Raw genomic sequence first — 25,837 nt, forward strand, 5'->3', positions numbered from 1 at the left:
AGCGCCACCAGAGGGCAGTGCGCTCCCACCGTACGATCCAGTCCATGCCTCTTCCAGCAGGGGTGGGGTGGGGTGGGGTGGGGGTGGGGGTGGGGGTGGGGGGGTGGGGGGGCACAGAACGAGCCCCTGGCACAGAGTGGGGGAGTCAGACAGCCCGTGGCGTCCTTCAGTGACTGGATGTAAAGGGAGGGAGTCATTTGGCCGTGATGGATAGATCACAGCGGCGCTTCGTTCTGGGAGCCAATTCTCCTATGTGGAGTGAATTTGAAACTCAATTTGTTAGTGCTGTCTGCCGTCGCTCCCTGACAGATGGATGAAGTCGGTAACAAGCAGCTGATTTGAATCTGCAGGTTGGAGGTCAATTTACTTCCAGGCATTTGGCCGCGTTCAAAATGCAGATGAGACGGGTAATTTACCCGGCGTTTCGCAGGGACGCGGCGGAAAGGTCCTCCGTTTGCACGAGGACACCGACACTGCCGCCGCACTTGAACCGGAGTCGGCACACAGCTGGAACATCACTTTGACACCGACAGTAAGCGTTTTATTATTTAGATGAATTCGGTCTTAAATGAGTCTAAATGGACACATTTTGCTCTAATGTGTTGTCTTCACAGGGAGCCAAAGCTTTTAATCAGAACTAGAGCACATTTTGACAAGTTAACTCACTCACTCTTTTAAAAACACACAAAAACTGCTTTTATGAAGGAAGAAAGAAAAAAAAAGGTAGTAAGTAATAGAATTATTTCATTATATGAATCTGATTTCAGTTTTGTCCCGCTGCCACGTCCAGTTTGGTGCTGACTGATGGGAAATGTAATCCGGCCATCTTCGTCTCTCCACCAGAGGAGATACTGGCTTGGAAATGCTCCATCTAATGACTTTAAAGAAGGGGACTGGAGATGCAGTGTGACTACCAGCTGAGTGCTGGGATATTGATCCAGCAGAGATGATTCGACTCTCGCCGTATTGACCCACTCGCTTACTGGAGGGAAACCGGTTACAAATTACCATCGAGCTCCGAGGATTCGCACAGAACAAAAGCATCAACTCCGCACATCAACCAGCATCGTCCCTGAAAGTTTTTTCTTCTCATTTTATTTTGATAAGACAGAGTAGTGAGGGGTGAAGGTGTGATAACACCCGGGTCCATTATGAGCGGCGGGCCGTCTCACGGGGCGTCCTGCGTCTCCTCGGGGAGCGCGGCGCTGAGCCGCCGGCCCCGGGTCTTCCTGCGCTCGTCCGGGGAGTTCCGGGGTATCCAGGCGAGCCCGGCGCCGTGTTCGGGGTCGGCGGAGCTCAGCCTCAGGCTGCGGCGCACGGAGCGCTGCCCTCTGGTGGCCACCGGCTTGAAAACGTCCTCGAAGTTAAAATCGTCCTGCCAGGGGGCCAGGGCCTTGCTGGACGGACTCTGCTCCTCCTGGCTGGACTGGAGGCTTCCCTGCTGGCGCTCTGCCGCCTCCCCTGTGAGGTTCTGCTGCTCCTGCAGGACCGGGACGATCCTGGAGCTCCTCCTGCCTCTTTTCCTCAGAACCGGCTCGCTGTCTGCAGCGAGGGCAGAGTCTGGGTCTCCCTCCCAGCTGGAGCAGGGTGTCGGTTCAGAGGTGACGGCGCTCGGCTCTTCGGCGTCTCCCCGGCGAGGCGCGTCGGGTTCTGGCTGCGTTCCCGGCGCTGCGTCCACGTCCGCCGCAGTTTGGTCCTCGCAGTTTTCTTTCTCCTCGCTCAGCGGGCTTTCTTCAGGAATAGTTACCTTCCTCTTCCTCTGAGCTCTTCCTCGAGCCTTCAGCCCCAGCGGCGTCCTGCTCTTCCCCGCCGCTGAGCTGGGATCAGCCTCAGGGTTCTGCAGAGCGTCGTGGTTTGTGGCTGTGGTGAGGGGAACATAAAAAATGAATTTCATATGAGATGTCGTTCTCACATTTCCCAATCATCGACTAGACTTTTGTGAGGTCGCAGGAGCCAGTGCTTCATATTGTACCTGTCTGCGCCGCCGCTTGAGACTGGCTCCTCCGCGCCAGCTCTTTGATGGGACTCAGGTCGGGGTTTTTGGAGGCGTACGCGCGCGAGCCGTACAGCGAGCGGTCCACGTCCTTGCTCCACTGCCGAGCTCGTCCCGAGGTCGTCTGTAAGAAATGATGTGGAGAGTTTTTACTGACGGGTCACAAATTCAATCTGTCAGCTCGCTTGTTTCCTCTAATGATGGAATACGGAGAGCAATTAGTCCTCAAATCGATATCAGCTGATTACCTCGCAAGCTGAAAATCCTCCATTGATCCATCGCTACTTTTGCTGTAGGTAAACATTCTGAGTCGAGAGCTTTGATATTTGATTGGATAAACTGGGCGTCAAACATCAGGCCCGTCAGTCCAAACTGGAAAACTTGAACACATTTTTTTCAGAGTAGCAGAATAAACACTGAGATCCAAACTGAGAATCTCTGCTGCAATATTCAAGTTTTTGACAAAAACTTAAAGTGAAAGTCAGAAAATTCTCCATTTCTGGATGACGTAACGTCAGCGACCAGCGACACGCTCGGCAGGAATGAAAACCGTCCTTCACAGGAGAAAGACGCCCAAATTCCTCCAGGAATCCCTTCTTTAGAGAAGTTTGAAGTTGTGGCTTTAAAAGAAGTCGCCGTGCCCTGTGCACCGCGCCGGCGACGCAGCACCAGCATCAGGTCTCGATCGCCACAAGCTTCTTGGTTTTGAGATATGAACCAAGAGCTCAGTGCTCCCACCTCGAGGCCACCGCGACTCCAGGAAGTATTTTCATCAAGATTTAAATCACTTCCGAGGCTCAAAGTCTGGATTTGTTTTTCATGATCCTAACAAACCCGTTCACTTAAAGCTGATTTTAAAGAAGAGGAAGGAAAAACTCAACGACAATGCCACTGGAAGTGCTCCAAAAACTGATTGTAGTAATGTGATATGAGTGTGTGCCTAACTGACAGCAGAAAACAAGAGTTTCCTACACACACACACACACACACCAGAATGCCATCCAGTTGCTTGGGATGGAGCACGGCTCTTGTGATTCATTAGCTGTACTTCTCTGGATTATCCCATTTATTAATGAATCATGACTGAATGGGCTTAAAGGATATGTTGTGTGCGGCGATGCTCTTTATTTTGCTCGCTGTCAACAGATCTGCCGGTGAAAACACCTCGCGCTAAGTGGATGCAGCATTTCTCTTGTTTGACTAATGTTCACTAAAGAACTGCGCTCTGCTTTCAAGGGAAATTATTCCGCCTTGAAAGCACAACAAAGGAGAAGGTATATGTGTTTGTGACCTTCTTCAAATGCAGCTTTACCTTCTCTGTAGGGAGAAGTGCAAAAGAAGACCAAAACCTGGCTGATGAGTTCTTCCATTGTCAATGAATCGTATCACAAACAGCCTCAGTCATGAGCACGTGCTTTGGTTTCAGTATAGCAGAAAAACTCAAATCCTCCTATTGCAAAAAACTATTTGTGTTTCAGAGATGCAAATTTTCAAATTTAAGATTAATAACCTGTAATGAAACTCTAACTACTGGTAGAGAAACAACACTGAAATCTCAAACTGAGAGCAGGGTCCTCTTATCTGAGCCAGATTCACTTCATTTCTACTCTTCAGGTTCAAAACACATCAGCATAAAATGATATAAGCCTCACGGATGTTAGAAAAGGAGCGTCAAACATGTTTGAGTTCAGGAGCCACAAACAGCCTGATTTCATCCTGAGAGGACCAGGGGGCTAAAATAGTAACATAATAACCTCGAAAGTTAAAACCTAAGCAGGGATGCGTTGTTGTGCTGTGCTCCTACACACTGGGGAAAACGAAGACAAACATCGATCTGTCCTGTGGTTGGACAGAAGAGAGCCGGAGCTAGCCTGAGCAGAGCCGTCGGCGACGTGACGTGAGGAGGGATCAAACGAGCCGGACTCGGACGGCTCACCTTCATCTTGGTCGAGGCCGACTTGGCAGCGGAGCGCGTCGACCTCTTCACAGGTTGGCTTTCCTCCTCTGGCTGCTGGGAGAACAGAGAGCTGGCCTGAGGATACGCTGCACACACTGCCTCGCTGCCACGCTCACTTGCACACATCAAGCAGAAATCTTTGGATGCCATTAAGTTCAGATCCAGAGGAATTAAACAGTGCATCAGAGAGGAGCATGTTATGACCCCTACATCATTCTTTTTTTTAAGGAAAAAGACTTGTCATGTTAATGGAGATTTGTAGAAGTGAGATCCAGCTGAGAGAAGTTTGTGGTGATAGCAGACCTTCCTCTTTCTGCCTCCTGGTCGGGACGAAGCGGCAGCAGCCGGCTCCTGATCTGGTCCCGTCTGGACGGAAACACGGCAGGTCAGTGAGTCCTATAAGAAACGAAACACCACCTGAACTTCTCCCTCACTGCGCCTCATTTGTGGGATGAGCAGCACTTTTGACACTTTCATGCTTGTTAAAATCTCAATCTGCTCTCCACTGCAATCATTTGATCCACCAGATGTGAACAAAAGTGAAGAGCAGAGAAAAGCTTTAATCCACACACTCAGCTCCGCTGCTCATCCCACAAAAACAAATGTGGCACACCTTGAAAAAGTAACGAATAAGCTTCGCAGTCGTATCAGGTTTACTGCTAGGAAGCAATAAACTGGAAAACAAAAATTTCCTTCTTCTTTGTTTCAATCAAAAGAGAAGAAGTTGTGCCTGACCTTTGTTCTTTTGTTGGATTTTGCTGAAGGTGAATCTTCAACAGCTGCTTCAGGTTTTTCACTCGTCTCTGCTCAAGATTGACATGGAATGAAAAATGTTTGAATATACAAAAAAAGAAAAGAAAAAGTTAAGCATCTGACAACAAATGACAATATTTAAAAACTTATTTATAATGTTGATCGCCTAAATCATCATCACATGCTTTGAAAATCCCTTTTACACGTCAATTCGGCTTTTATCTTTAAATATCCATGGAAAGAAATCCCTAGTTTCTATAAACGTAAACTCGATGACCTTGGATATTGTTCATTCTATACTAAAAATGAGCGTCTTGAACTGTACACAGCTCCATGGAGCGAAGAGATGAGGACGGCGCTTCACCTGTCTCGGTCTGGGAGAGACTCTCCTCCTGGAAGGCGCTGTTTAAATTCACAGGCAGGGCGTCCCACACACACTCTGAAAGGCAATAAACGGAGGGAGCCGTTACGAGTCGCACGGCTTCCCAACAAAGGCAATAAACAATTTCTCACAGGGTCAGTGACTGTATTCAAAGTAATATTCAACCTGGATCGCTCGTCGATGGAGAGCTGCTCTCCTCGGCTGAAGGGAAAACAATCTGAGGAGAAAGAATTTTAAAAACATTGTTTAGTGATATTTACAAGCTGGACCAGGGTGTGGGTCATGTCCTTCTTCCCGTGAGTAAAAGACGCCACACTAACATACTAACCAAACAAACAAGAGGATGTGTCTCTCATAAACAACACCTATCATCTCTCTCCGTGCTCCTCACCTCCGATCCCTGCCGGTGGCTGCAGGGAATAGAAAATGTAGGCGAAGCGCCGAAGTCGGGGCTGCCGAGGCTCGGCTGGGACTGCGGCGTGCGGGAGGCGCTCCTCTGAGGCGTCTTCAGCGCCGAGCGCAGCTGGAGGCTCCCTCCGGGCGTGGCGGGCCGGGCCGGCGTGCTGCCTTTCCGCAGCGGCGTGTCGGGAGGAAGGTTCTTATCAAACACCTCGGGGGAGAGGGGGGCTCCGAAGCGGACCTTCTTCCTCCTGGCCTCCATCGTCCCATCCTCGTCTGCAAACACGGCAAAACTTTAAATGTACAACAGACGCACACCTTCTGCTGCTCTCAGCCACTGACACCGAGGACACAAACCTAAATAAACACACTGTTTTTTGTTTCAATTTTCACTGTATCCATGGTAACAACTGTGGGCGTTACAAAACAAGATGTTGAGTTAAACACTGACAGGCAGCTGAACCCCCATTTGACACCCGATGCATTGTGGCTCTGTTGCACTTTAAGATCAAGCCTAAAATTTCGAAAATCTTACTCCTGGATCGCATCACCGAATCCTTTTGTTGGTAAGCTGGGAAACATTTCTACAGTCTTTCTCTCTCTTTGTGAATCACTGACCTCCGGTCTCTGCACCTTCTCGTTGGATGTTTGAAAGTTGAAGGGAACGTTTGTGATCTCTCTGCTCTGTCCCCATCAAACCTGCTGAAAGGCTTACTGTCTGATCCCTGCCCTGCCTTCTCCCTTTGACCTTCCTCTAAATCAGGGGCGTTAATCACACTTTAGTTCAGCCCAGTTTCATCTTGAGTGGGTTAAAACGGCATCATAATAAAAGGGGAGTGAAAACATAATGAAATGTCAATACATCATGAAACTCAACAGCCTGCTGTAATATTGATTTTCAGTTCCTCACATTGATTTCTACTGAAAATAAAGATTCGTCCTTCAGACATGCTGTGAATACAGCAGGGTTTCTGCACCTTAGGTTAGCCCGCGGCTAAGCTAACGGCTCACTGAAACAAGTGGCTCGGCTAAACTGTTCGCTTAGTGACCGGCAAATCTTCACTGAGTGGACAGAATTTCTTTTACAATTTGCTTCGTGGTTTGGTGGGCCAGAGTGAGTGACCTGTGGCCCAGTTTTGGCCCACAAGCCTTATGTTTGACACACCTGCTTTAAACGGTTTGGCAGAGCAAGAAGTTATCACCTCTGAGTCTGGTACACTGTAAAAATATGTTGTTGTTGTTGTTTTTTTTTTGCAAAAGAAAAAAGAAAAAGAACTGAAAACTATTAGAAAAACTAAAAATCCTGAATTTTCAGATACAGAAAACGGACCTGTAGTTTAATAAAAAAAAAATCTTCTCTGAAATGACAACAATGCAGCCAAGCAGACGCGACTACAGAGGAACAAAACGCGGCGCTGTGCACAGAGCCTCAAAGCCGAGGCAAAGCCAGAGATAAAAGAGCAGTTACTGCGGCAGGGCGGCAGAAAGCAGCGTGTTTACCTGTGGGCTTCATCTCCAGCAGCGAAGGGAACGGGGGGATGTGGAAGGGGGAGGACGGCTGGGGCGGCGTGGCGGCTGCAGGAGCAACAGGTGGTGGGCGGCTGGGGCTTTGGACTTCAAACACGCCGTCCTGTGAAGAGAGAAAATGTGAGATCCGTCCTTCTGCTGGACTGTGGCTCGATGCAGCTTCAGAGACCATGTTGGAAAGGAGACATTAGCATTTCATCCAGAACCAGAACACAGTTTTGCAAGAAAAACACCGGAGTGGAAAATAATGTGGAATCATTCCATCTAATCAACTCACTGCAGGTGTTCTTTACATTACTCTCCTTGCAATCTGTAAAATGGGCTGGTCTTGATCAGCAGAGCAGTAAATACTCAGCAGACAGTGATGTGGCAGAGCACTGCAGCTCCAGAGTGGACAGAAAAAACAACAACAACTCCAGACCAGTATTTCACTCAAACTAAGAACGGGAATCTTGGAAGCGGAGGGAAAGAAGAAGCAGCAGCTTCCACCCAGACTGACACTAACATCTCTAAATACGGGGTATTATTCCTAGATGCCAGCATGACAACACATGCTGAGGACTCCGAGGCACTTGGCTGAGTTAGGGAGGAAGTGGTGCCTCGGCGCGGCTCGTGGGCAACGCTATCATAGGTCTGCCTTGTTACTGCCTGCTGTGTGGCCGCAGACGAGACGTCTGATTACTGCTCTGAGCCCGGCTGCAGCGGATGTGCGCTGCGCTGGGCCTGCGGGCGAGCACGGAAGGGGACCTCGGTTAGCCCACGCCACAGCCATCACTTCACTTTCAGACGCTGTTAATTTAACAGCTGCTGTAACCACGTACAGTGAGAATTTGTGTCATGTCAGAATCTTGTTAAAGTCATTCTGATCCTGTAATTATTTTTCATCACAGTGGGAGGTTCGTGGAAGAGTCTACAAAGCTTTAGACATCAGCCCTTCGGAGACAGACGAGTTGAAAGGGATCAAGTTATAATTAGATGGTTCATCTATTCATCACTACATAGCTTTATCTAACTTGTGATCATGGGACACTGGAGCTGATCCCAGCTGACTAAACACTGGACAGGTCGCCACCCTGCACTATGTATCTGGAGAAAACCCCTGCATGCACAGGGAGAACATGAAAACTCCACCCAGAAGCAGGGACACTCATGAGGTGGGAGTGCTAATCACTACATCTCAGACTTGGGGGGCCTGGCTGTCTGCAGTTTGCATGTTCTTTGTCTGCTGTGAACTGGCGACCTGTTCAGGGAGTACACTACCTACACCCGAAGCCAGCTGGAAATGTCTCCAGCAACCTGCGACATGAGCTGGACCAGTGATTCCCAGATTCTCTGCTGAGGGACCCAACTCCCCGTCACAATCTGGAATATTACAAAAAAGCTGAAGGAACCTAATAATACACTACATGACCAACACAGTCTCTTTGCTTTGTTCTGTAAGAATGACTTCCTCTCCTCCGAGGACAAACTTTAGGCTTACACTCCGTCTCAGGGTGTTGGGTGGGTTGGTACTGCTACGGAATGCAAGGTTTCAAATCTGCTCTAATTTTCTGTATTTCTTGAATGAAGTCCTCTTCTATGTAAAATTCTAATCGAAGCTAGTTTTGTCATACATTCCTGTAAAAACACGATGCATACATGACATTTTGTTTTTAAGTACTCATTACAAGAAACATGACAACATTTCTGGGTTTGCTGACAAAGATCTTCTAAACAAACACTTGACACTTCAGCTCAGATTCTGTCTACTGCTTCAAAGCTGCCACGCTCTACGTAACTCTCTTGGTTCACTCGCTTCTTTTTCAAAGATTCGTTTCTCCCTTCAGCCTGGCACTCCGCCATCTTTTCACTTACACTCTTTAAAAGTGCTTAAACAGAGTAGTTTGGTGACATAAATGAGTTAAATGCAGACTCAACTGTTTTTAAGACATAAATTATTAAATGTTTGCTTTGAGACTTTCATGGAGACCGTGTCTAGAAACAGCTCCAGCTGATCCGCCTGTCGTTGGCCACCACTGCTCTAAAGGTTTCTAATAAACACCTCTTTTAAGCTCCTAAACGAATGCGTGTGTGTTTGGCCGAACCTGATGCTTCCTTGAAGGCGAGTAGGGAGTGAAATCAAAGTTAGCGTCCAGGGTTTGAGGAATAAGCGCAGCGGGGGTTTCCTCCACAGCCCCACTGGACGGCAGCGGTCCTTCTGTCACATCCTGCGTCGCCCGGGCTTCAGTCACCTGTGGACACGATGGAGGAATCTGCTGTCAAAGCGCTGTAATATAAAAATAACAGCTTCAAGCATTAATACTCACGCAAACAAGGATAAAAAATATAACAAGCACACAAAACAAAATACCAAAAACCATGTCCAGGTTTTAAAAGTTCAAACCAAATAATATGCAGTGATAAATAAATTATTATGAGATGTTTGCAGAAAGCAGCAAAAATCTGTTTTGCTTGAGAGGATTTGTTTGGTTTCCCTCCTTTTACTTGCTCGCAGTTCAAATTCCTGAGCTTTTCATTCACGGAGGAGATAAAAATACTGTGCGGAGTCAATGGACGGCAAGTACAGAGTGGTAAAACCTTTCAGTTAAATTATTTACAGCAGCCAAGTTGAGTGAGCGTACCTCCTGCTCCTTCAGACTGGAGTGCAGGATAGGAGCGCCGGCCTCCCTAATCTCCTCGCCGCAGCCTTCCAGGGGGCCCAGACGCCTCCTCTTGCTGGGTGTGGGTGTCGCTGGTGGGTTGTTCTCTTTGCCTGCATCATGGCTGCTCCCATCTGAGTGGAAACAGAATAAATAAATACCATCAGTCATAAAGGCACGTTACATAAACATACAAAAACAAATGGGACTTGGGGACACCTCGGCTAAATAGAAATTAAATTTCCCCACATAAAAATAAACATAAAAAGCAAACAGAGCTGAGGAAAGAAAAGATTGATTAAAGAAAGACAGATAAAGTCACACTTCAGCAACAAACTGCTGGGAAACATTTAAGAGGCTGACCGAGACGACCTGACTGCTGTGAGATGTGGAGAGAGAGTCAGGCTTATGCAGCGCCGTGCATTAATCCACTGCTCTTAAACGCTGCCTCCAGACATCATAAAGAAATCCTGCTGGCATAGATCCTCATTGAGGAGCGAAACTATTAATCCTGCGGCAATGAGGCGGCCTCACCAGACAGATAATCTCTTGTCCTGATGCATCCTCCAGTGTCGCCGTCCTGCGCCGCCGCCGCCGCCAGATCACAGGCGTCACTCTCTGCCACATCCATCAGCATCTGGAAGGAGGCCATCTTCTGCCTCAGAGTGGAGGCCACCCGGGGAAGGAAGGGGCTACTTCTGACAAGCTGCAGGTCCAGACAGCAGCAAAAGAGAAACATCTAAGCAGCGATTCAGCTTGACAGGTCATACACTCCAAAAAAACATCAATAAAGCGATATAACGGAGAGGCAGCACATCAATACATCACAGTATAGCTTACTTGGTCCAACGTCATCTAGCGAGCAACCCGCCATTTGTCATAATTCTCCGGTTCTTATTATTATAATTCTATGGAAAATCGCTCGCAATATGAAACTCACCCCAAAGAAACCCGAGAACTGGAAGTTTTCAAGGTGGAACAATGTCCACAAAAACTTCTTCATCCACTTTTGCAACATACTGAACAGCTCTGTTAATTTTATGATCAGTGTGTTTTTTTTAAATTCACCACACTTTCCATCCTGGACACATCAGACACAGCCACGTCATTGGCTCAGAGTTTTTAGCGCCCGCCCCTTGTGCCCCACTGGCTCTTTCACTATCAGGCTCCAGTAAGCAAGAGAAGGTTTTAAATGGTGTCACATTTAATAAGGGACATGCATTTGTGGGATGAGCCGCAGCGATGACGATACTTCAATCTATTAATTCCACAATAAGGAGTCTCGGAGTGTGTGCGGAACAAACACAGCCCCAAAAACAGAGAAATACTCTGTCAAAACACAGACTTCCTTACCTTTCATTCGACTGCTGCCGACATTTGCACAGATGAGATGTTAACCGCTAATATCAACCCCTGTGACCTCCACGGTGCGAGTGTTTGATAATTAAATATTGAGTTATGTGTCCCTGTAATGACTTCTTCATTGGCTCTTACTATACTCTGATAAAAAGAGCAGCGATGCGCTGGACTATGTTAATGGCCATTTAACATGGCAGCCGGAAGAAGACAAGAAAAAAAAAAAAAAAGATTTAAGCATCATTACACTTTCACACAGTTTGACCTTTTTCTCCACATTGATCTTTCAAAGCCTGTTTTGTGAGTACAATTCACGCCTCGTCATTTATTCAACAGGACTCGACGCTTTCCCCAAATGAAAGTAGTCACATCTTTATGAATAGTTTAAACAAATAGCGACACATTTCACAAGCAGGAAAAGAATCCTGATTGTTTTGGATTTTATGGGGGAGTAATAACACAAGTTGGATAATTATACAGGAGATCAGACGGGCTGCTCCCTCGTTGCGCCAAAGACAAGATAACCAGGCGGCTTAACAGCTTAACATACATTACATGCAACTTCGTGTACTGCGATGCACCGAGCGCTGGATGCCAAAACTGCCTGAGAATATCTGAAGATACTCAAAAGAGACGTCGATGCAAAAGTCACCTGCGATTAAATGACAAAAACCTCACTTCAAACTGCTTAACAAAGCGGAAACGTTAAATATTGCATGTCTGAAAAGAGATCATGCTGTGTGCTTTTCATTAGCGAGAAGTCACAAAGAGTCAAGCCGTGTCAAAAGAAAGGCATCCTTAACAATTTTACCACCGGATTAACGAGAATTATTCTGATTTTATGGCTGTCGAATTGTCAAAAATGTGCAATGAGCGAGTTTTCAGAAATGACTAAATTGTGCCTGCGATTGGAGTCAAACTGAGAAAGTCGTCAGGGGAATTGTAATGAGTATCATATGGGAACAAATCTCCGTTTCTCTGCTTTTTTTGGTAGTTTTTCCAATTCTGCAGACCTCAAAGCTGGGTTACATTAAGAGAATTACACATGACAAATCCTGTCAGTAGTGACATGATAATAAAAGAGGGTTAATAATAAATATCATCAAACCCCTGATTTAGACTTTTCAAATTGGCCTGCAAGAAGCTCCAATCCAGCCCAGCAAATTGCAAAAAAATTAAAAGAAAACATCATTTTTAACAAATTTCTTCAGAGTAGCGAACACAACATGACACTGAGACCTGAGCTGAGATATCAGTGATGCGATCAAAGCGAGCTCCTCTCTGCTATCAAACTAGCCTCAAAGTCATGCTGTCAGATTAAGTTTGCAAAAACATGCATAATATGTGGAGTTCTATTTGAAATTTTACTGGTTAAACAGTTTGGCTTTGTGAAAATCCCTTCATTCTCATCACCAATACTCTGCACCACCTCAAAGGAAAACTTTAAAGTTTGAATTCAAAGGTTGTCACGGCACTGTTTGACCGGACTGAATCCATAAATACAACCATCCTTCAGTAAGTACGTTTCTGATGAAGTAATTTCTCACCACACCATTCACGGATGAAGATGAGAGAAGCTGAGCTGATGGCTGTCTGTACACTTAAATTATTTCCCCTCACATAATAGATGGTACCTAGCGCAGGCTAATACTTTGACACATGAGTTGGAGTGTGTTTTAATGTAGTGTTCCTGCTTTAATCAGTCACATGTGGCCGACTGCCAAGCTCTTCAGTGCCACAGTAATCCCTCGTACAAAACACAGCTGTATTTAACACCATTCGCCACTGAGGAAGTCCTTCTGTCACTCAAACGGCTCTGCTGCAGGAGGAGCTCCGGCACTGTGTGTTCAGCTCGCCTCCGATGCTGCATTAAGCTAATGTTGATGCATTAGGCCGCTGCTGATATTAACACTTCTTGAGTGTGCTACTCAGCCTGATTGCAGCTGCACGGCGCTCAACAATTTAGCTGTGATGGCAATTGTGCACTACACGTGTTGTACGAGCCGGATATGATGGCCGGCCCGCCCTCAGGTCACGGGTTACTGGGGGCACGGTTAACACGAGGCAAATTACAGCTTTGGGATGAATATTACAAAACAGTCCAACTCAACATTATTTCTTTCTTATTTAAATAGATTTCAAATGCTCTAAAAACTTCATTTTAACTGAGACTTCAGACACACTGTGTGTAATTCCAGGAGATCTCAGAAGAGCAGTAGAATGACAGTGTAGCTGATAAATACAGGCAGAGGCATCATGCTGTACAGTCACACACCAAACCTGAGATGTGTGCCAGCCTGGCTTCTCATCACAAAGACCAAAGCAAAAGGGCAAAGTGAGCACAGCCTGGTGCTCCGATGCGATGTGACAGGGATGCCACGGGGAGCTGCTCACCTCTGGAGTCCGGGAAGCTGGGGGAGTCTTCATCCTCTGTTGTGCCATGAACCGGATGAGAGAGTTTGTCTCTGGGGAGCCCCGGGCTCCGATGTTGGATCTCCTCCTTGCTTTAATTTGTGCTAGAAGAGACTTATCTTGAGGAATAGAGAGAGAGAGAGAGAGGAATTCTGCCTCAGTCACACCGGAGGAGCAAAATATTACAATTAGCATCTCTGTTCAGCGTAGAAAATTTGAATTGAAAAAAAAAAAGTTAAGCAATTTAAGACATGAAAAGGTGCAAATGGAAACATGAATCCTTTGGAAAATGTCACCCGTACATGGATTGGATGTGTTTTTCCTGCAAAAATTTAGATTGCAAGTGGTTTCAGATTGTAGAAAAACACCGCCACTGATCATGCTGAACCCTCGAGGCGAGGCCATGGGCAGAACCACTAAGTGCCTTCAGAAGGGAAAAATACAAGAGCAACAGCCTGGCATCCATGATGGCATAATTCAGCTAAGCGAGCTATGACTGAGTACATTTCTAAATCAGGCTTTTTATGAAGGCATATTAATCTCAAATAGATTCATCAGGCACTTATCCGCACCACACACTGCCAACATTTCTCAGTCATAAAAATAAATGTATATTGAACTGATGGCATGAATGCATTTGACATTTTTCTGTGACACTGTTACACTAGTAATTAATTACACTTGTTTACAGGAGAAAAGCTGAATAATGACAATAATCCTCCTTCTTACCACTACATCGAGCATGGAGGTATAACCTTTTTCATAACTGTTATTAAATCACAAGATTAAATTCAACAAGTCTGCCGTCATGTTCCCTTCACACAGCTCATAAGAGAGGTTTTAGTTTGACTATATGTTCATTTCTGAGGTTGGAGTTCACAAAGTGAGGGAGTGATTAGCAACCACATCACAGCAAGAACATTCCCAGATCAACACAATGTTGAAATGTTCTCCCTGTGTATGTGTGTGTGTGTGTGTGTATGTAGGATCTTCTACAGTACAGAAAGAATTAAGCTGTCACTTCTTTAAGAACTGACAGGCAAGCCAAATTCATTTCTTGTATTTGCAGGTGAGCTGATAGTGAGTAACAGAGCTGTATCTTCATTATAACTTTACGTCCACAGTGTGGAACCTAAAATACCTCCACACATCCCTTCTCTGTTTTGATATCTGTCTGCTCATTACAGCTGTGCTCACCTCTGTCCTCCATTTTCGTAGTAAAACACCACATGACACGTGACTTCTGTTTGGTGATTTAGGTGAATAGGGCACCCTGTTCCAGTGAATATTCAAAACTTGGAGGGAAAAAGAAAAGGAGACAGCCCTCATCCAAAAGCATGCATGTGTTTGCCTGCGAAAGTAACCTCTACTACCCTGCAGTCTTCAGTGACATGAAGCTGAAACCTTATTTACACCTACTGCTGATGTGTTGCTAGTCCTGCTGGGAGCAAAATCAGACACTTGTGAGTTTATGACTAAAAGCCTCGAAGTCAGGCTCACCTACATGTAATAATACCGCAGTGCAGCACTGTATGAATATGCATAAGCGAGTTTAATACTAAGTATCACTGTGCAGAGAACACTTAAAATCTCATTCATGCTCGTTCTGCTTCACGTCTCATCCGATCCACCTCGAGTGACTGAGCAGGTAAATACTTTTTCTGAAGGTGTTTTGAGGCAGCAGATAATATTCTGTCTTCTTCTCACCTTTGCAGTTTGAAGATAACTTCGGGGAGAAACTCTGCACAGAGATGCCAAACTGAAGAGGTGTGAGCTCGGAGAAATCCAGGGGGGCTGAAGGTTCATCTGAGACGAGGGGGGTGTCCTCCTCCTCCGAGGGGGGGAGCGTTTTCTCCTGTTGATCCACATCAGGGCCAACGAGGTCCAGCTTTTCTGCTGCCATCTGCATCCAGAGAAGCACGAGAAGCAAAGTGTTTACATAACTGGAGACAGAAAACAACTCAGGCGCATGTACTGTATGCTTTTATGCTTTAACATAACGTAGCAATAACAAGCGTGTATGTAACAGGATCCCACGTTTCTATTCAGTCTGTAATGCCACGAAAAGCTTGTATTACATGTGTTAATTTAATAAAGGCTAACCACAAGCTGCCCGTTACTGTTAACCTGCCCGTCAGCAGGTTAACAGTAAGGCCGGAGTCTAGCTAGTTAGCACTACTACTAACCAGTATGTGGTGACCCCCACTTCCTCACACGGGACGTCTGCTGTAACGGCAGTAAACAGTCAATATTTATAAAAGCACTGTGACAATAAGTTGAAACACTTACCGTGTGGAAATAAAATAAATAATAAAAACGCGTCTATCGCTGACACATGTGCAAAACACGGAAGATTATCAACGCTCAAAAGAACAACACTTTCAAATCTCCCTCCGCTCCAAGAACCGTCGAGCGGCGTGTGGATCCCTCCGCGACAAACTCCGACAAGTCCGTTAGGAACAGTTACAAAACAACCACAAACGATCTGCTACATGCAACACTTTTCAAAATATCACGATCGAAATGATCGCCTGATTTAAAGTTGCGGTTAATAAAACCACATAGCTGGTTCACCGCGAGTAACTAACTTCCGTGTGTGTATGCGCGTGGGGCGACCGGATCTCATTTAATATAAATTGGCCAATAGAATTGTCAGACGTCATATCACATGACCGCGCGCGCACACGCACTAAGAAGAAACTAAAACCATTGATATATTTAAAATGTACATTTATTGGCTTAAATAAATGAAATCAATCAATTTAAGTGTTCCCTGGGAAGCTTTAAGTTCCTCTTTTCCCCAAAAAAATTTAGTGTACTGCGTCCATTTTTTTCAGTGCTACAAAAAATATTTATTTTAAGGCATATTTATTATTGATTATCTATTTATGATACTATACCTCCCGAGGACATGTTTTCAAGAAGCTTTGCACTTGATGCATATTATCCCTTCAAAAAATTCACAAGATAATGTAATGAATGGGAGTGTGCCTATTGTTTATATGCTCCTGTTTAGATATTACATCTGAGGTCTATGTGGTTGTTTTTATTCTTCTTCAGAGGAAATGTGCTTTATATAACATATAAGTCCCTGAAATCAATATCATGAAAAATATTTTGAAGATTAGCCAGGATAAGAACTTTATATATTTTAGAATAAAACCTTAGGTGTGCTTGAATGTTTTAGTATTTTGTGTCATGCTATTTAACCTTTTTTCAATGTGCACTTTGCCATGGCACACTCACAATATTAAGCTGTCACTCAATTAAAGAATCCCCCTCTGGGATTAATAAAGTATTTCTATTCAATTCAGTGTTATAAAGTTTGTGCTCAAGCGCTGCTGTTAAATAGTTTAAGCTGTTCTCGTCACATTTGCATTCAGGAGAACAAAGCACTCAAAACGAGTTTCACTTTCTTTCAACCACATGTGATCGCGTCATGAAATGCAGGCATTCATTTTATTTTACTTTAAATACAGTAAGGCGTCTACATTCAAAGCACTATTCTTTGACAGCCATTGACAGATGTGGGAACACCCTGTACAGACTGCCAGTCCATCACAAGGCAAACAAGGGAAAAACCTGCAATTTATGGGCATCAATCAGCCTCACATGAATGTTTTTGGCGTGTAGGAAGTAACCCAGATTTAAATATATGGCATTCTCACTATATGAGCTCCAACCACTACTGTGCACTGCCCACTTTGCCTGCTTTTGAAATATGCACGGGAATACAAATAGCCCATATTGCACACTTCAGGGGTACATTACACATTTCAGTGTTTTAACTTCTATTTTAAAATCTCTTTCTCTGCCTATATTCTTTAATTCCTTATTTTTATTCAATACTGGGTGATATATTTTGTCGATATCCTGTATTTTTTTATTCTTACTGATATTTATCTACGCTGTGGCAGATCAAACAAGACAAAATTCCAATTCCACTGTGTGTCTTGTACAGCAGAATTGACAACAAAGCTCACTTTGACTTTGACTTAAGTGAAAAAGTAATACGTTTTCACTTCTACCTACTTCTTTTGGAACATTTCTGTAGTTGTTTTGTCTTCTCATATAACATTTTGTTTAAACTTCAGTTCAAAATGAAGTAATTATAGTCTTGTTGTGGGAAGCACTCTATATCAACACAGAAGGAAGGGGGAAGAAATCCCTTGTTTGGGTCTGAGTGCATGTTTTCCCCGTGCATCCGTCCAGGGTGTACCCTCCCTTTGCCCCGGGTGAACTGGAATTGGCTGGACGGTTGATTAGAAGCTGAAAGCTCAAATCAATCCGACCATCATAAAGGCAACAATAAAAATGCATTCAACCATAAATTACCATAATTCAAAGTGCATTAAAATGATTTTCAGGGAGGTTCTGTTAGCTCAAACAAAACTTTAAGCCTGAACAGGTGGGTCAACTGTGGTCTGAAAAGCTCAGTAAACCCTTCCCACTCACTGGCAGTCTCAAACACACACACACACACACACACACACACACACACACACACACACACACACACACACACACACACACACACACACACACACACAGGTCCTCCTTCTGTGAGGTTTGGGGAGTCTGCGGTGCAGCTGAGTACACTGAGATCAGATGCAGCCGCGATCCGCTCTCCACAGCTGGGACTGCCAACCACATGAAGCATGTGCCTTCCCTCTGTCGACACCAGGCGAGGCGCTGCACGCCTCTGCTGCTGCTGCCGCTGCCGCCGCCGTACCGGCTGAGAGCGTGAAACTCCTCCACACAATCAAAAGGTGAAACAGCCACATGAGTGCATGAACTCCACTCCAAAATGTAACCTTGTTTTCCAGAGAGAAAAATCTTCAGTTTCCTTTAGTTTAGTCACATTAAATCAATATACAGACGATTCTGCTGTCGAATGCTGTTTTAATGGATATTTTAATCACATTGCATCGAAGGTCGCAGGTAACATCTCTCCTGCCTTTGTTGCTAGATTTTTAAATATTGATGTTTGATTATTCATGACTGTTTAGATTTCCTCCTCACATTTTTAATAATGTCTCATTTATCCAGAGTGAAGCTGCAGAAGGTGATGAATGACAGAGGAATCAATTAGACTTCCTGCTTGTGTGTCATTAAAAAACACAATTTAAATGAAATTCTAAATGATTCATGTTAAGTGCATCAAGGCTATTTATTAGTAGAAAAGCAAAAATCCTCACTTTAAACTTGAATAGAAGTTGAATCTTGAGCCGTGCCGTTGCTCACGTTTAAGCTGCTCTATCCATGCAGGAGAGCATCTTTAGTTCCAACTCAAATCTTTTTCGTGGAAAACAAATTTTTCACGGCTTCACGTTAAACTAGCCTTAAAGACGGTTCATGCGCTGCTCATCGGTTCATAAACCAGTACTGTCCTCTTTCATTTCCTGTTTTTTCCCAGTCATTGCTCTTGGGCCGTGTGCTACCTTTAGATTTATTCTACCATCTTTAGCCACTGATCTTTTGTTGATGGTGTTCTTGTGTGCCCACACAACCACAAAATAAGATTTACAATGCCCTAAAAAAAGCCATCGTGTATCAATAACATGAGGGATTATTTGAGCGTATTTGTCTTCCAGAATCTTCATTTTTACTACTTCAACAAAGAAGCTGAGTTGTTGCTTTTACCAGTTCATCTTTTCTCTGCCACAAGGTCTTTACACTCCTACTAAGGGAAGGAATATAAGTACTTTGCTTTTAGGAGTTGTTAACACAACAGTGAGACCAGAAATGTGCAGCAGATGACAGAAATACCCACAGAGTGAAACAGCATAAGCAACAACATAACGCCCCAGTGAGTTTCTTAAAACACGCATGATAAAGGAGTGAGAGGAAAGACTGGACAGGTTTGTGCCAAAATTAGAGAGGATTTTCTGAAGAAACCTCACTTCTCCATATCAGATTTGGTCCAAAGAGTTCAATAAATGGAACATTTTCCAAATGTGCTTCTTCGCACAAAAGCTGACAGGGCTGTACGAGGCGCCTGAACAGAAAGTCTGGCACCATTTCTCCAGAGACCCTCCAATTCCCAGCATGCAACCAATCACAGAATCTCTCTTTCGCTGTTAAAATCTGTCTTTCAAGTCTTTTTCCCCGTTTTTGCAAACTCAGATAATGGACACCGTCGTAGTTGCATTCATGCATTCATGTACAGAAAATGAACACGTTAAACGATGTTTGCGTGTCACTTTTGTGTGCAAATCTCACTCAAACAAACTCACACAACTCAAGTATATTTCTATTTTTATTTGTGTATATATACACATATAAAAAATAAGGACATATGTACAATGATAATAAATATCAACATGTTTGTACAAGTGAAATAAGTTACTTAACATACTTTAAAAACAAACATATTAAGACCAGTAACAGACAGGCAAAAAATGGGGCAAAAAAAAAAAACACAACAAAACCAAAAAACAACAAAAACAGGGGCGATTATCAAAATAATACAAATAATAAAAGAACAGAACTGAAAGCATCGTGTGAAAAGAAAGAAAACACTAAGAAAACCGAAGAAATGCACAAAAAGTACAATAAACATGCACTTCTTCAAAGTTGAGGCCTGCCCTGTAATTCTTAATGGTTTTTAGTTTTTGCAACATGTTACAGTGAAACAAAAGGCCAATTATAAGAGAGAAAGCATTAAGACATAACCAAGTACCAGTGTAAAGAGCTGATGTGGTTTCTGCTTCAGGAGAGTCGGCGTTAACACACCGACACATTCTTCTCATTGACCTGCTGGAAGCAGGGGGGGGGTTTGGTTTTTCTTGGTGTGCTAACCTTTAAAGAAGTCTTTTGGTTCATGATTCAATCATTCATGTTGAGGAGAGAAAGAAGTGGGTTCAGGAAACCAGCGGGAGCTCAATCAGCCTCCACTTTTCATTTCACTGTTTTGGCTTGAGGGAAGAATTTAACATATGCGGAAAGTTTGCAGACATCAGCTCGACGCGGCAAAGTGGACGGACTGCCGGGACTCAAATATCGATCCTGAATCAAACGAAATTAATTTTGGGTATTTCAAGAAGAACAAAAGCAACTGCAGTCTGCTTTGGCTTGTCCGAAACGGTGGAGAGGCACAGAAAAAGTAAACATGTTGAAGATGCAGCCATGAATTCCTGTACAACTCTGGAGCCGTAAAGTCAGACACATTTAGTGTAATTTATTTACTTTTTTTTTTTTTTTTCTCAAAGAGATCATCAGTGTTGCACAATGTCAGCGTCTGTAAAAGTCCAAAAGTGACGGATCAAAACGATGCACTTGTTACGAGGATGATCATATCAAAGATGAACACTCCACTTGCAGAGGATCATGCAACACTGGGATGGAGCGCCGGCGGCTGACTCTACTTCCTCAAGCCCGGGAACTTTTTGATATTCTACATCTCTCTCGGCACTCTGTACACAGTGGGGGAGAAAAAAACAAAGTATTTTTGTCCTCTCCCTTCCTTCTCGCTGTGCTCCTCTGCTCCCCGACAGACTCGTCCCAAAAATAAAAGCCACCCCTGATGGACGAAGCACAGAAAGAGGACAAACGTTACGTAAAGTTAGCAGAAGTTTTTTCCACAGCATGACTTTCCCGCTCTCTCACACAGCGCAAAGTTGGGCTGAAACCGGATCAGAAAGTGGGTTATGTTTTTCAGGACGTGGTTGCATCACCGTTAAACATCACAGTTTAGGCAGATTGACCTGTTTAAGAACCGAGTGTCTCCGTCTTGATGCTTCTCAGTCTATTTGGATGAAAGGAGCACGATGTAAATAATAGATGAGGACGTATGAGCGCGAGCAGGAAGCGTATTTATTTTGTGGTTATATCTGTCAGAGCAGGGGAGGAGACCGATATGAGCAGAGCCGGTGTTCTCTAAATCTTCCTGGCAGAGCGCTGTTATTAAACAGATGTTTCAGTCCGACGGAGGTCTTTCTGGGGTCGACTCATTTCGACGCTCGTCACACCGAAACATTTTCTTTTTAATAAAACGCTGGCGTCCGGAGCTCGGGGCTGTGTGCGGACTCTTTTCTTATCTTCCGCCAGGAAAGTAGCTTTTTATGCGAGATGCACCTGCCCCCCTCAAGAGTTTCATAAAAGAGTGCACAAGGACAGCTTTGATGAGGGAGCCGTGCGCCGCCGCGGAATACTCATTACCATATAATAGGGCCGCGAGTCCACACTCACAGCCACGTTCGCATGGAAACGCGCCTGTGCAGGGTCGCAGTCACAATGCTAATGTGACACGGGGATGCTCGGCTGATTTGTTACAGGATATTTACCATGTTTAGCATCCGCGGCGGCTGACGGGGCTTCTGTGAAATATATTGCTGGAGAACCAAGGTAAAGAGAAAATTAACATCTGAACTAAATGTCATGGTGACTTGATTGTCTGGTTAGAAGGCAGGACTACATTAGCTTCCAGTGCCGAGGCTTGATAACGCAATGTTTTCTATTTATGATGCGATGAGCGCTACGCTATGCTAATGCTCTCTCCTCCTATACGTCTTCACGTGAAATCTGCACACATGGTGATGCAAGAATGATGATGTGAAATAAAACTGATCTGCATTTTCAAATAAGACTGAAAGCATCGTCCGAAGTCTGCGTAATAAATATGAAGCTGGCGCCTTGGTATAGTTTGTGTTGACGCATCAAGATGAGCAAAGAGAGAAGGAAGAAACGGCGGTCTTTGAAAAGAAATGTCACGAGAGCAGCGCCGGGTCTTGTGCCGCTTTTAACTCAGACTGAGGGAGCAGCAGGAAGCCACTCTGTCTGGCTTTAGGTGCTCACAGTGGAGGGGATCAGGATCGGGACAAGCGGCGGCTTTTACTTTCACCAACAAAACCTCCTGCCGGTCCATAAACAGGCGACTGTCTGGATACAGACAGCAGGGCCACCGCGCCACAAGAGCAACAAATCAAAGTCCTGCTTGGGTCTTTTTTTGTTATTTCTATAATCTCAGGGCAGGAGAAAGTCAGCTGTACCCCCGATTTTGATCTTGATGCTGAACCACTGGTTCGATCCCCAAACCAGTCCAAATCCAGCTATCAACACCGAGCATAACACTGTGAGCGCTCTGTACTGAGCATTACTGTGTGTTAATCTAGTTGATGGAACTGAAGATACCATTAACCCCACACACACACACACACGTCTATGTTATTAATGGTATCAATCATCTCATCTATTTTAACACGAAAAGTAAACAAGTCGATTCCCTAAAACGTTGAGTTGTTCCTTTTTAAGTAATTTGCACAGCAAAGCCAGTGCCAGAGGAGCTGAATAAATACACAAAATAATTCGCACCACTACGCCTGAGCGGCACTAAGAGCCAGAAATCTAAATTGGAAATCGTTTTAAGGTTAGGAGTTTGCTTAAATCTGTTTGCATGAATTTAATTAGGTGGAACAATACCTTTTCACTGGTTCTCGGCTGCCTCTCGCCTGAAGCCAGAAGTTTTGTCAGCGCAGCAGTAATCACCCGGTCTGCCTTCAACACTGTGTGTGGCGTGGTCGTTGCTTTACAGTGATCTTCCTCTGGAGTAAGTCCACAGTAGCCCGGGGTCAGTCTCTGGGCATCGGTAAAAGGGAGGGCTGTTTGGGGGTGGGGAGGGGGGGGGGGGGGGGGGGGTTCCTGGGGATCACAAACACACTGCAGTCCGGGACTGTTGGGATTCAGAGGACCTGGTGTGTACGTGTGAGGGTCAGTTTCCACTTGGCAGTAAAAAGTCACCACCCTCACCAAACACATGAAATATAAAGCACTTATTGAGACATCCACGGCGGTCGCAACAGTGACGGTTCGACTACATTCTCCATGCCTAATGTCTTCATGTCAACTTCGATTTGGGAATCGAGTGTGCAATTACTGTCCGGCCGCGCGGGGCTGAATGCAACATGGCCTGAAAAAATGTCCAACCCAAAAAGCACGTCTCTGTTCCACCCTGTGGCTGGAAACGCTGTCCTGCGGAGAGCAGGTGTAGTGCGCCGGTCCTGAAGGTCGCCGAGCGAACGGCGCCGCTCATCGTCATTCACAGAGAGGAGACATTAGTCCGCCGGCGGCGACTTGAACACTGCTGTAGTCCGTGAGACGGGAAAAGAACAACAAGAAAATGTCTTAATTCAAAGCAACCGTCACATCAGAATGAAAGCGGAGGGGATGGAAGGCTTTCTCCAGGGGTAAATACAACACGGGGGCCAAAAAATACAAACTGAGCACAGAAAGTCTTGAGAGATTGTCCTTCATTCAAAAGCCCCCCCTTTGCGTTTTTCACTCCAGTTCACTTCATTTTCCATTTAATTTCCTCTCTCTCTTTGTCTCTCTCTCTCTCTCTCTCTCTCTCTCTCCGTCCCGCACAGAACGCTCCTGCTATGGGGACATGATTGTCGTCGTGCGTGGAGATTAATTAGTCTTTTTATACCGCTCTCACACTCTTGGCTCACAAGTAGAAAATTAAAAAAAAAAGAAGAAAAAAAAAAAGGGAAGACGGGCTCCCAGTTTTTAAGTGCAGTAAGCTGAAAAAGTCTCAAAGGAACAGAGAGGACAAAGAATCAGTTCAATATTTCCAGTTAGTTGCCCTTGTCGTGTGTCAACTCGTTTCAGCGCAGACGCTAAAAGCCTCACTTGGTCCACTCCGGAAAAAAAAAGAAATGTGCCCTTCTGAAAATATATAACACCATTTGTGTGATTTTTCCGTTCCGTTCGTCCGTTTTAAATACACAATTTACACAAGTGGCCATTGCACAGTGGAAGCAAAGAAAGTCACAATCATGACTGCATGTTGCCCAAACACAATAATTACAGGAGTGCACGGTGTGTGTGTGTGTGTGTGTGTGTGTGTGTGTGTGTTTAACATGCTGTGTGCTATAGATGTCTACAGTGAGCCAAACAGGCATTGGCAGAATGAGAGAGAGAGAGAGAGAGAGAGAGAGGGAGGGAGAGAGGGAGAGAGAGCAGAGGCGTCCTCAAAAGGAGGGAGGTAGGTTGGTTGTTTTGTTTTTTCCAACTCGGGGAATCGAGGCGGGGGCGGGGCCGGCTACACCGACGACTCCTCGGGGTTGGCGTCGGGCAGGACGCTCCGCTGCTGCAGGGTGCGTCTCAGCTCCTCCTTGAAGGGGCTGGAGTAGTCGTTCCCGCCCACGCCCATGCCGAGGCCCCCCAGCCCGCCGCCCCCAGCGCCGGCCCCGCTAGCCCTCTCCTCCCCGGCCGAGCTCAGGTTGAGGCGGATGTAGCCGTTGCTACCGGAGCCGCGGATGTTGGTGAGGCTGAGCCGGCTGGGGGAGTGGATGGGCTGGCCGGGGATGGCGCTGGGCGACGCCGTGCTGCTGACGCTGCTGGGCCCCAGGGCGTGGCCGGGAACGATCTTCAGCGAGCCGTCCGAGTAGTAGTAGTTGGCGCCTGTCTCCCAGAAGCGGTCCTCGTCGCTGGGCATCTTGCTGGGCACGAAGGTGGGCGGCTCCTTGGGGAGGGTGATGGGGTAGACCAGCGTGCTCTCCAGAGGCTTCATGTCGGCTCCCTTCCCCAGCGCCAGCTTCAGCCGCCGGCGCAGGTAGAGCGCCGCCACGAGGAGCAGCAGGCAGGCGGCCCCCAGGGTGATGACCAGCACCCAGAACAGCCCCATGCTGCTGTCGGGGGCCCGGGCCTCCATGAAGACCGGCGCGCTCGCCACCACCGCCACCTGGTAGCGCTCCGTCTGGAACTTCACGCCTTGCTCCTCGGAGTAGCAGACGTAGCGGCCCGCCTGCATCTGGCCGGCCTCGGGGATGACGAGGGCTTTGAGGGTGCGGTCGAAGCGCGGCCCCCCCGCCTCCGGGTCCCCCAGCTGGAGCTCGCGGTCGTTGAGGACCCAGCAGGGCTGAGCCAGGTTGGAGACGAGCTGGCAGGGCAGCACCATGTCGGAGCCCACCACCACGGTTATGTTCCTCAAACGGGAGTGCTCTGCAGAGGAAGAGCAGGAGGCGGGGGGGTTGAATGTCACCCGTAATAAATCCCATTCACATTCTGCCCTCGCTGCCTCGCTTCTGCTTAATTCAATTTATTCAGCTCATTCCAAATATATTCACCAAGTCCAGCAAGTCCATTCCCCTCACCCTGTCACTGCCTTCCTCCTGCACTGTCAGTCACTTCCCACAAGGGGCCACTAGTGAGGCGTGCCCCCCCATACTCACCGGGGCTGGGGATGGACACCGGTTTGTCAAACTTGGCTTTTCCCCGGCTGAACCTCTCCAGCATGAGGTCCTGTGAGAGCGAGGCGGTGGACCTGGAGAGGAGAGGCAGGAGACACGGTGAGCTCAGAGCAGAGACGCATCTCCACCCACCAGGTCTGGATGCAGCAGCTAACTCTCACAAAGATCAGCTGAACCGCCACAAAACATGAAAACAACTGATTATAGAGGATTAATTTTAACAGTGCA

The 25,837-nt window shown here is 45.9% G+C and overlaps 2 protein-coding genes across 9 annotated transcripts in view; both read right to left on the reverse strand.

The window, feature by feature from the left end:
- Positions 1–571: 571 nt before the first annotated feature.
- cdca2 (cell division cycle associated 2) lies at positions 572–15,911 on the reverse strand. Of its 6 annotated transcripts, XM_030103963.1 has the most exons (16): positions 15,708–15,911; positions 15,605–15,644; positions 15,126–15,321; positions 13,401–13,537; positions 10,185–10,356; positions 9,633–9,784; positions 9,096–9,242; positions 6,985–7,114; positions 5,477–5,760; positions 5,251–5,302; positions 5,068–5,142; positions 4,686–4,753; positions 4,254–4,346; positions 3,930–4,004; positions 1,973–2,117; positions 572–1,860 (listed from the first exon to the last, which is right to left on the reverse strand). In XM_030103963.1, the coding sequence occupies exons 3-16, from the start codon at positions 15,319–15,321 to the stop codon at positions 1,169–1,171; spliced, it is 2,418 nt and encodes an 805-aa protein (XP_029959823.1). In that variant the 5' UTR covers positions 15,605–15,644; positions 15,708–15,911; the 3' UTR covers positions 572–1,168. The 6 variants fall into 6 exon arrangements, with proteins under 6 accessions (XP_029959823.1, XP_029959825.1, XP_029959824.1 ...); XM_030103965.1 differs by lacking the exon at positions 15,605–15,644 and having other exon boundaries at positions 4,254–4,316; XM_030103964.1 differs by lacking the exon at positions 15,605–15,644 and having other exon boundaries at positions 3,930–4,001.
- Positions 15,912–20,618: 4,707 nt separating this feature from the next.
- Positions 20,619–25,837, reverse strand: part of sema4c (sema domain, immunoglobulin domain (Ig), transmembrane domain (TM) and short cytoplasmic domain, (semaphorin) 4C) — a 94,286-nt gene continuing 89,067 nt past the window's right edge. For 2 of the 3 annotated variants that reach the window (XM_030103961.1, XM_030103960.1), the window contains exons 15-16: positions 25,592–25,683; positions 20,619–25,361 (exon numbers count right to left, since the gene is read on the reverse strand). In XM_030103961.1, the coding sequence (XP_029959821.1) occupies positions 24,460–25,361; positions 25,592–25,683 (994 nt within the window). In that variant the 3' untranslated portion in view covers positions 20,619–24,459. The remainder of the gene's footprint in view (positions 25,362–25,591; positions 25,684–25,837) is intronic. The other variant, XR_003932519.1, reaches the window with a different exon arrangement.

This window comes from Salarias fasciatus, chromosome 12 (assembly GCF_902148845.1).
Source record: "Salarias fasciatus chromosome 12, fSalaFa1.1, whole genome shotgun sequence".
Classification (NCBI taxonomy): Eukaryota; Metazoa; Chordata; class Actinopteri; order Blenniiformes; family Blenniidae; genus Salarias; species Salarias fasciatus.

Bases quoted from the DNA above. Each gene is read 5' to 3' on its own strand.
- cdca2 (XM_030103962.1), bottom strand. From the start codon at position 15,321: ATGGCAGCAGAAAAGCTGGACCTCGTTGGCCCTGATGTGGATCAACAG. The intron at 7,115-9,095 runs GTTCGGCCAAAC...CTCTCTTCACAG, and splicing joins CGCCTTCAAGGAAGCATCAG to GACGGCGTGTTTGAAGTCCA. The intron at 1,861-1,972 runs GTACAATATGAA...CCCTCACCACAG, and splicing joins TCAAGCGGCGGCGCAGACAG to CCACAAACCACGACGCTCTG.